Consider the following 10,978-nt stretch of genomic DNA (forward strand, 5'->3'; position numbering starts at 1 on the left):
GGAAATGAGAATGGTGAGGCATCGCTGAGAGCAGGCCAAGCAAAATAGAATTTTTCACCATGTGGCTTTTGTTCATCAGCTTTTAAATACAAATCTGTGCAGATGCACAAGCTGTACTGTGGTAGCTGCATTCCACTAGTAAGTCTATAATCTTGCAAATCATACCAGTTATCCCAGAAGAGGGCCTTTTTTTAGTCCAAAGTGTGCTTTTTTTGAAAGCAAAGGAAACAAGGTTTCGTATTTATTTTTAGAGTAAGGGTAAGTACAAATTTAGAATCGTGCGGTGGTTTGGGAACCAAAATACAACTGTTGGATAAATAAGCAAGATCTAAAACGTGGTAGTATTTGGTGGATACACAAATAAGATTAATTATGTTGGTGCATGTGTGGGGAGTGGCATATGCAGCAGGAACATTGTGTATTTGCGTGTGTAATTCTCTTCCAGATGTGTCACAGCAAAAACAATTGTTTTCAGCTTGTTGTATGAAACAGTTGCAGAAACTAGAAACAGAGAGGAGCTACAGCTATTCACTGCCCTGATGGGCTGTAACCATCCACGTGGGAATGACTCAAGGGAGGTGAGCTAAACTGTGCTCACAGGAAGCTCAGAGCCCCTTGGATTTAAGTTGAATGTAAATACAGGCAACTTTTAGTCAGAACGAAGTTTCCAAACCACAGTACTTTTACCCTGGCACTTTTGTGTTCTCCAGCGTGGCTGTCATGCACTGATTCAGTCTTATTTTTCCTGTGATTTGGTTAACTTTAAATCCTAGAGCCTTAACAATCAGAAGAGCCTTTTTTTTTGGAATGGTCTCTTTAAACACATACATATGTATTAAATTTTGTGGCCAGAAGATTGAAGTCTATCCCTTCATTTTGCACCTACATTTATTTGTGGGATGGGTTTATTGCCAAGAATTCACATCTTAGGTAGTTATTCATTTAAGTTAAATAAAATTGCTTTCACAAGTAATTGTGGTAGGAAAAAAAATAGTAAGAATTACAAATACAAAAATAGGAAGAACAGGTTGAGCTCCAGCTGAAAATCTAATGTGATATATTCAATAATGTGTTTCATAATGCAGTGGAAACACTAGGTAGATAGGTCTAAAACTTTTCCTAGAGCTCTCTGCTGCACACCATCCTATTAATTGGAAAAGCTCCTGGCCTTCTGACTAACCTAAAATGCCACATGCCATTGGCCTTGTCCAGGAGGATGTAGCAGCAGATCCTGCCCCTGTGGGGCTTTGAAGCTCATTCCTCCCATTGACCTGCTCATCATCCCTTTCATGGCTCTGTCTCCCTGCTCCTGCCCTACCAAAAATCCCTGCACACTCTGCTTGCCCTTCCTGGGCCTCCAAGCCTCTTTGACAGGCACTGCACCTGCTCACCTGCCCTATTCATTGCCAGCCACAGGGAGAAAAAACTCAGAGTTGGAAAAGACCTGGACAGGAGAGAAGAGCCAGGCATAGAGGGCAGATCACATTTTCCTAAGACATCTGATGCCTTTTCAGACTGTTGTAGTGCCTACCTGTTGGCAAATCCCAGAACCACGGGTCTTACACATCGATGCTGACCATGGTCCTCATCACACCGTGGACACTGATTCCAGTGTGGTGGCTTCCCAGTTGTCAGCCACGTAAGAAAAGGAGGAGAAACACATAAGGCCTCTGCCACGGGGAACTCACATCTCAGGCAGCTTGCTACGAGTGAGATATATAACCTTCCCATACTCCTGGCAATAAATGTTTAATAGCACCCCACAGAGTTGTCGTCAGTCATTACATATGGTACAAATCAAGTTACATGTTCTACTAACCAGCTCAGGAAGCCCACAGACAGCAGGGCTGTTGGGGGAGCGGGAATGACGTGTAGCACAGAGGCCAGGGAAGGCAGGGATCTGTCCCTGGGTCTTGTGTAGCTTAGGTACTCTCACCTATAGCTGTGGAGCAGGGCTGGCTCAAAGCCACTGAACCAGATTTTGCTTTGCTACCAGTGCTGGCGTAACCCAAAGGAGCTACAGCCGCAAGTTATGATCACAGGGCAGTTAAATATCTCCTGTGGGTCACGGAGGTAACCATTAAGCCAAATGTTCCTCCCTCAGCTAAGGGAGGCAAGACAACTGGGATCTGTTCATGGGCTCTGTTTGGTGGCCTTCACCAGGTGGGATGTGCAACAGCAAACAGAGGAGACTAGTGCTGAGGGGTTTAGATACTTACAGGGGCACCGAGCTGTGGTGGTGCAGACTTGGTATCCTGTGCCTTTGGCTTTCTACCAGAAGAAAATGAAGTCATGTTTCATTTTCAGAAGGTGCCTGCTAATAAAGAGTTCGATTTGCTTAAACAGTTAGATTTGATGTTATTTAATAATTCACATGAAACACTACAAATTGCATGTCACTCTCAGTGCAAAATGTGTATGTGGTTCCCTGTACTCATAGCAGTATTCCTGAAATATCTGTTCCCTGTTCAAAGGACTGAAAAGCAAAATTGCAATTTTCATGCATGACCCCCAGCTTCCCACAGCCCAACACGCATCTTGCCCTAAAAATTAATTAAGTGAGTACTGTTGTGCTATTTCTGTGTGTTTTGAAAAGATAAAAAAGAAAACTTAATTTATCCCGTGCCTGATTAGGCTGTGGTCAGCAAACATGTTCCTATATGCAAGAAAATTATGTGAATAGACTGTTAGTTCAAGACCCAGCTTTGCAGCTGAGGATTCTCAGCTGACAAAAGGTCAAGAGAGAAAGGAAATATTTTTTCAAATAATGTTGCATGCATTTCCCTGAGGAGCATCAAGTGTGAAAACCATTTAAACAGCAGGCTTGCGCCTGGCGTTCAGCCCAAGCTTCAGGTAGAGACATCTGGAACCCATTCTTGTTTTTGCCTTCGTAATAAAAAACACTACACAGTAGTTTTTGGGCAGTAGGGTTTTTGTTTCTTCATTTCCTTCCTCATCTTTGTTCCTGCACAGATTATATTGACGGTGAGGGCGACTGGAGCCCGTGGTCCCTTTGCAGCGTCACCTGCGGGAGCGGGAACCAGAAGCGGACGCGGTCCTGCGGATACGCCTGCACAGCCACCGAGTCCCGGACCTGTGACAGGCCCAACTGCCCAGGTGTGCTCGTGTTCACGTGAACTGCTGTCAGGGGGAGTGGGGAGAGGTGATCTCAGAGCTCCTGGACACAAAGACCAGGGCCTGTTTGTTCCCTGGCAAGGTAAGAGTTCCGGTGGGAAAAGGCACGCTGGTTTTCAACGCCATTTATGAAATGGCAGGTCCTTTCATAGTAATAATATGCTGGTATATGCAGTCCACTATCCCCTGGGACTTAAAAGACAAGTACAGGCTTTCTTTAGGTCATTTTGCACACAGGCATTTTTTATTCCAAAGGATGTCATCTACTCTCTTAAAACAAATTTGTATTCGTTTTAGAATTTCACAGCAGCTGTGCTGTTACCTCAGTGAGCCCCTGTTTTGCTGTGCAGTGAATGGGAATGCCTGCATGATGAGCAGGGATGAAGGAATGTATAGTTTTGGCTTGAATATATTCAGAAAATATGGCTCCTACCCATCCACACGCATCGACATTTAAAGTGTCCTTACTATCCCACAGTCTTCACTTTGGCAAAAGCAGGGCTGAGCGCTCAAACCTACATCATAAAAATTTAAAGCTGCTATGGAAAACTTTCCCGTGATGTTCTTTAAATGGTGCTGTGTGTTTGGATTTAGACCAGTTTGTCATGCAGTAGCTGCCACAACACATGGGATGGGTGCAAGTTCATTACTTCCCAAGATCAGAGAGCAGTGAAAGCAAGCCATGGCTGTTTGCATTACACCGAGTTTACTTTATGACTCAGAAAGGCAGAAATTCTTAAACTGGAGGTCAGGCCTTTTTTAATGGGAAATGTCAGAAGTAAAATGTCAGAAGTGCTGGAGAGGAGTCTTAGCAGACTCGGTGAGAGAGTTAGAGAGAAGTTTCTCACTCACAGATAGATGTGTGTCTCCGTTGCAAGGCAATGGCTGCTAGGCAGTTCAGGAGAAAATTGTTTCTGGATGCCCTTCATACATCCTAAAACCTCAATAATAAGGGGTTAATACCAGAAGAAAGCATGTAGCCTCCAGTTATATTCTCCAGTATTTATTAGCAGCTAGCATCAAACAGTGGCAAACTTGAAAGAATATATTATGTCATATAACAGACCTCCAACGATCAGCAAGAAAAATATATTCACTCTTTGAGGCTGTGCTGACATTTTTAAAATTACAAGGGCAAAGCTCAGCTTCTGCTGTTTATAATTCCAGCAGTGAATTACTGCCTTGTAATGGGTTCTTGGGTATCTATTATTCTGCATCTAGTGCTGCAGTTAAGGCAAAACCCTATGATAATTTTATTGAACAGTGGCCTGAGGCTGTTTTGAAGCTTTGCAAGCCACTATTATGCCCCAGTTCAGGAGATCAGGAGAAAGTTCATTGGCAAGGAGATGGATGGTGAATAGACTTCATTATTAACCATATAGTTATCATATATTAAAGATCTTTCTGCTCTCTTTAGAGATCTTTAATTCAATGGAGAGGAAAAAAAAAAACCCAAACCTGTTCAAATGCTTCTTTGGGGAGATATTTGTTTTAAGGCTACATGGCACAGGAACATTAGGGAAACATTAGGCTGCCCTACAGGCTGGACTAAAGCAGCAACAAAAGGATGTTTACTTTGGCAAGATCAATTAATACATTTTTCTGGCAATCTCTGTGTGTCTCTACTGATAGCAAACACTTAACTGGAGGTTGCTGGAACATCCTGATATATTAAGATCCTGATATTTTATTAGGTAGCTATAAGGGGTGAGGATGGAATTGCTTGATGAGTTTAGTTTTATCTGCTCACACCTTTCAACTCCCTGGCACTGGGAGAGGCCGACAATCACCAGTCACCTTGTAACAGCATCGTTCCTCCTTGTAATTCCTGAAAAATGGTTGCCCGCTTACAGAGATGAACTTATCCACCTGTCTCCAGGTGGATATCTCTGGTTTACCTTCCTAACACCACAGACTCCTCAGTCCTTATGCTTTTAAAGGAACACTCCATCCAGCAGCAACTTCAGACTGCTTCCCTGCCAGACAAAAGCACCTTGCAGAGCCTGGGGAAGGAGGGGATGGTGAGGAGGCAGCTGATTCCATTGTGTTTTAATAGGAAAATGCCAGCACCTCTAACACGTGTTTGTCTTAGGGATTGAAGACACCTTCCGGACAGCTGCCACGGAGGTGAGCTTGCTTGCAGGGAGTGAAGACTTCAATGCCACCAAACTGTTTGAAGTTGGTAAGCAGCCTAGTCAATCTTTCAGTAACAGATAAGAGACTTCCTTAGGTTTTTCTTGGGACCAAGATATTGAGCTTACCATTAAAAATGTCAGTAATAACAGCTATTTATTGTCTTGCTTATTATATTTATGACCTGAACCTTAGTTTGCTTCAGTCATAGAATCTTTCTCTTCTTAAGTCTTAGCAAATTCCTGTACTTCTTTCATTATAAAATGGTTATTCTCTGTCCTAATTCAGAAGAGAGCTGTAAGGCTCCACACTAATAGAGGGGGGAAAAAAAATCAAACACGCTTTAGCATTTTGCTGAAATAGCCTTGAATGGAAGACACTATAAAAGCATTTTAGATACAGCTGTCACATAAAAAAAAAAAAAGGCAATGACTTTTATGAGCATGCATAGCTTTTATAGCTGTGTGTGCTGCTGCTGCAATTTTATAGTGCATGGGTTGGTTCTGATGTGTCTAAAACTCAGCCCAACCTCTGTAACGTTCTGAGTTCATCCCTCCAATGAATCCTTAGTGTGGCCACTCGGAGACACTGGATGCTGGACTAATTGAACAAATAGTGTAACCCAGCACCTCCCTCCCATGGTGTCAGAGCACAATAGTTAATGACAGCCAGGACAGGACTCTTAAAGGAGATAGAAAAACAGGACACAGATCACTAAGTAAATATTTTGCAAGAATGTTTGCTGTAAGAGTTTTAGGTCCCGGTTAGTTACTCTACTGCAGAGTCATGTTAAATAAGTGTGGAGCGAGATATGCAGGGGGGTTTTGACAGCCCATGGCATGATATAGACACCTTAAATAATGTTTTATGTAGGAGATGTTTAACTGGATTCTCCCAAGACTCTTGCAAAATAATAAAGTGCTAGCATTAAATATGCTACTGGTCTATAAATCTCTTTAATCTCAGCTATATGTCGTGGCTCTGGTGCCATTAAATCCTCGTAATGTACAGCCACTCTGATTTTATGTCACATATGCCCTTTTAGAATCTGAATCACTTTTGGCCGCATTTGCCAGCTAAGATGTCAGTCTCCATGTTTGAACTACAGATGCTTGAAATACCCCTTCGGGGGAATTGGAGACCAAATAGAAAAAAGTATTTGTTAGTTTAAAAAAAAAAAAGACTGAATTAGAGATTAAAACAAACTTCAGGAAAAGTAATACAGGCCTTGTTTGCCATCTTGGAATCTTTATTGTCATGAGAAACTTGATCCTTCAACATCTGACACTTACCAGGTGAGTGTCTTCTGACTGGCACCAAATCACTGTGATTTCCCTGTTTCTTTTGCTCCTAAACCCAAATAGTGTCTCTTGTGCTGCCTGGGGATATCACCAGCTTAATTAGAAATTGCCAGGTAGAAGAAATGCCACAGATTCTGAGTGGCCTGGTTCTGCACTGTAACTCCAGACTAGCATTGCCTGAGGCCCTAAAGTCAGTCACAGGTGTGATTTCTTTATCTGACAAGACAGCACATTAACACACTGCAGGCAGGGCAGCAAACTGTGGCTGCCCATTCTTTCTAAAGCAAAGCACTGGTGCTGGACAGTTAGGCTTTACTCATTTGTTATCACTGATCACACCAACTGGGATGCTGCATAATGTATCTTAAGTTTCCATTTCCTGCCCTTAACCAGATACTGATAGCTGTGAAAGATGGATGAGCTGCAAGAGCGAGTTCCTGAAGAAATATATGCACAAAGTGGTCAATGATCTTCCCAGCTGCCCGTGCTCCTACCCCAGAGAAGTTGCTTACAGCACTGCTGAGATCTACGATCGCCTTAAGAGGAAAAACTTTCGCTGGAAAGATGCAAGTGGTCCGAAGGAAAAACTGGAGATCTATAAGCCCACGGCACGATACTGCATCCGCTCCATGCTCTCTCTGGAAAGCACAACACTGGCAGCACAGCACTGCTGCTATGATGACAACATGCAGCTGATCACCAGAGGGAAGGGGGCAGGCACACCAAACCTGATCAGCATTGAATTCTCAGCAGAACTCCATTACAAAGTGGACATTCTGCCTTGGATCATATGCAAAGGGGACTGGAGCCGCTATAACGAGGCCCGGCCTCCCAACAATGGGCAGAAGTGCACAGAAAACCCCTCAGATGAGGACTACTACAAGCAATTTCAAGAAGCAAGGGAATACTGAGAAGGTTTTCCTCCTCAGAAAATTCAGACACAAAGTAGCATTCGTTTCCTGGATGCCAAAGAACTGGTGGTGGCTGCTGCATTGGCTCCTTGACAGGGGTTGATCAGATCCTTTCTAATGAATGTATATAGTTGTAATATAATACATAAGTATTTTTCACAGTGTGTGTAATTTATAAACACATATCTCTCTATCTCACACACACCTATTTTTACATACAGACGTACATAAATCTTGTCCTGGTAGGATTTTATACTGCAATAACATTCATGTAATAATGTGCATTTCATTTTATTTCCCAACTGTAACATAATGGGGAGCTGGGGGGTGGGCAGCTGCCTTCACCATCAGGCCCCAAGGCCCCAGCTGAGGAGGCACATATTTAAAAGTTGTTATAAACAATAGGATTGAAGAATGTACTCTTCCATATGGGAATGGTTTACAAGATTAATGCACCTACACCATCAATTTTCTCCATAATTGATTTCATCACTAGTCATATCTAAGAAGGGAAGAATTTTTTTTGGAAGGGTAATAGTCAAAAGTGAATACAGAGAATTCCTGGAGATTTTTCTCTTGGAATTCTTCCTGTTACCTTCCAGCTCAGGTCTTTGCAGTCCATCTGGGGGGTAGGCTTGCAGGAAGATGTAGCTGTGGTTTTCCTATAGGCCAGAAAAGGTCTCGATGCAGTGGAGTCACAAACAACCCACTCTTGGAGCCATCTCAGATATGGAGCTGCAGCTGTCAGGGTTTCCATCTTATGCTGGGGAGCAGATCTTCAGGGCAGCTACCTCTAAACTGAGCACGCTGTGAGTCTTTGGAGGAGTGAGGCCAGAGAAGTAATCCATGTCAAAGGAAAAAAAAATCACAGCTCCTTCCCAGTTTTTAATATGAAGAATGTTTGGATCTGCTTGTTTCTTTCTTTTAAGAAAATAAAGAAGTTTATTTTTTTAAAGGACAGGAAAAGTGGAATCCATATGTTGAATTTCCCTGGGATAAAGCATGCAACCAGCCCTTTCTCCCCATTTTTCTTATGCTGAGTGCACAGTGTCCTACAGAAGTAGCTATTCTTTAAGGAAGCTCTCTGGGAGGAACTATTGGTGAGTTAAAATGTCTTAATTTTTTTAAAAAGCTAGCATTATTTTTGTAAAGTATTTATTGAATTGTAACAATAACTCACATGTGAGATATGTCTCTAACATGAAAGGTTTCTGTAGATGGAACTTGATTGCCAAGAACATGACTGTTGTTAGGCAAAGGTTTTAATTCCAAATTTTTATAAAGTACATACATACATAATCCTGTCATTAAGCAGCTCATCCCTGCATTCTTATGAAAGATAAAAATTACACCATGGGTAAATAAATACTTACAGTTCCATCCTGCAAAAGACTGCCTTGCTGCAAGTCAGTGTCTTCATTTGGAAAACTAAGGCTCAGTGTTACCAGAGGAATGCCTATTTTTGGGATATTTGGTCTGACACACGTGTGCCCTGCATGTGGAACCTCACACAAGCAGCAAAGCTGACCGGCGTCGCAGTCAGCCTGAGCTGAAAGATTCAAGACAATTCCTTCTGCTATATACAGACACACATAGATGATATTTAAGGTCCCTTCCAACCCAAACCATTGCGGGATTCTATGAGACGCTGTAGATCTTTGGCTCTGTTGGCATTTCGGGTCTGGTTGATTGCAACCCCACTTACAGACATGGGGTGCCCCCAGCACTAACACAGGCACAACAACCCCGCCGAGTCTGGGCAGGGTCAGGCTTGTGTTGGTCTGCCCAGGTAGTCCAAATCACGGGATTTAAAAGCAGCCTGGGCCTCTAAGCAAAGCTACTGCACATCTGCAACCTCAGCTGGTCTGCTGAGGCAACCTCAGCAGCTGGAAACCTCGGCCAAGTCATCCGAGCTTCCCGACACAGGCTTGAGTCGGAGGTGGGGGGAGACGTGGATGTGTTCTACCACAAGCTGGTAGTAACAAAACATGGTTAGTTGAGCAAGAGGGTAAACATGGGGATCACCCCTTAATTTTTATAGAAACCAGATTTCGTAAATTCTTGCAAGGTCATAAGAAGGCGCCACCAGCAAGCGGAGCGGGTAAATTGACAGCAGATGGATGAAAGGCACGAGGAACTCCAGGATCAGTCACTTCATAGGGAAGACAGGTATCTGCAACATGGGGGAGAAAGCTCTTCTTCTTACTTCACTTAGGAGTGTGGGGAACAACATTCTCAGGTTTCTCTGGGAGGGAGATGAGAGGGCAATCACAATTCTTGAAATATAAAACACATCCCTGCACTTTGTGGATTAGTAAATTATGGTGGTATTGAGAAATGCTACTACACTGTTAACACAGAACATAACACAAAAAGTGTCAGGGAAGAGGAAAAATTAGTCTAATAAATGAAATGACGCACGAAGTCTTACCGCTTGTAATTTGCCAAGGCTGGAAACTCTGAGGCAGCCAAATAATCTCTGATAGGACCTACCAGGTGTTTCATAGGATGCATTCTGGAGCACAGATCTAGAATATCCACACTTCTGCAACCTTAAGCAATGGTATTTATTAAAAACAAAGTCTGTCCTACTTTATAATAAATTACGATCCATTCAGGGCTGGGCTGCTTTTTTTTTCTTTTCTATTTTCTTTGTCTCCTTTCCAACGATCAAAATTGTACCTAGAATGACTTTGTGTAGTAGACCTTAGCAAGGTGCTGGAGTTTACCATGGCCAAAATTTGCTCAGTTTCTTAAATATAGAGCTGTTCATATTAGAACTAGACCTGAGGAAGGGTTTGTGGCTTACAGACACAGGTCAGTGTTTAGGAGAAGATGCTGTTATGTTTCCAAACTACCACAGAACAGGCATATTGGAACACTCAACCAAAGATATGAGGGGGATTGAAACAAGCAGAACTGAACAGGGAAACTGAAACAAGGAAGCAGTCAAGTCATCCAATTTATTTTTAACCCCCAATCAATCAGCAGATACAGATTACAGCACGGCTTCAGAGTTGAGTTGGTGGGAACGTCTTAAGCTGGCACAGCTGCTGTGAAAGATGTGTGGAGCAGTGCCCCAAGGCAGCCATAAATGGATTGAATCGTACCTTTGATGGTTAAAAAGATGAGTGGGCCTGGCTTCACATTGCCTGGACAGCTGCTGAGCAGCAAAATTCCACTGCCATAACCCGCAGTGATGCACATGGGTTATAGGACAATATAGCGAAAACCAGAACCATACACACACCCCCGAATCCCCACAGCCCTGCACTACTTACCAGCTGCACTTCCCCCCTCCCGCTGTGCAAACTGGTTAGCACTGTCAACACAAGGCATTCCTTGGAAAAATGCTGGTGAGCTTGCAGGGCTGCCTGTTCCAGGCACAGCAGTTCTGTGCTGAGGTGGTTGGGGTGGTTGCAGTGAGTCACCGATGCACCTGACACTTCCAGCTGGGTGGGGTCAGACCAGTCCAAGGCAGGAAAGGGGGAAAGTTGC

General features: G+C 43.2%; 1 protein-coding gene across 1 annotated transcript in view; it reads left to right on the top strand.

The window, feature by feature from the left end:
• ISM1 (isthmin 1) overlaps positions 1–10,097 on the top strand; it is a 41,063-nt gene extending 30,966 nt beyond the window's left edge. Inside the window, exons 4-6 of the mRNA XM_064647555.1 lie at positions 2,974–3,117; positions 5,228–5,317; positions 6,963–10,097. Coding sequence (XP_064503625.1) covers positions 2,974–3,117; positions 5,228–5,317; positions 6,963–7,480 — 752 coding nt within the window. The 3' untranslated portion in view covers positions 7,481–10,097. The remainder of the gene's footprint in view (positions 1–2,973; positions 3,118–5,227; positions 5,318–6,962) is intronic.
• Positions 10,098–10,978: the final 881 nt, after the last annotated feature.

Source organism: Pseudopipra pipra, chromosome 3 (assembly GCF_036250125.1).
Source record: "Pseudopipra pipra isolate bDixPip1 chromosome 3, bDixPip1.hap1, whole genome shotgun sequence".
In the NCBI taxonomy this organism is placed as follows: domain Eukaryota; kingdom Metazoa; phylum Chordata; class Aves; order Passeriformes; family Pipridae; genus Pseudopipra; species Pseudopipra pipra.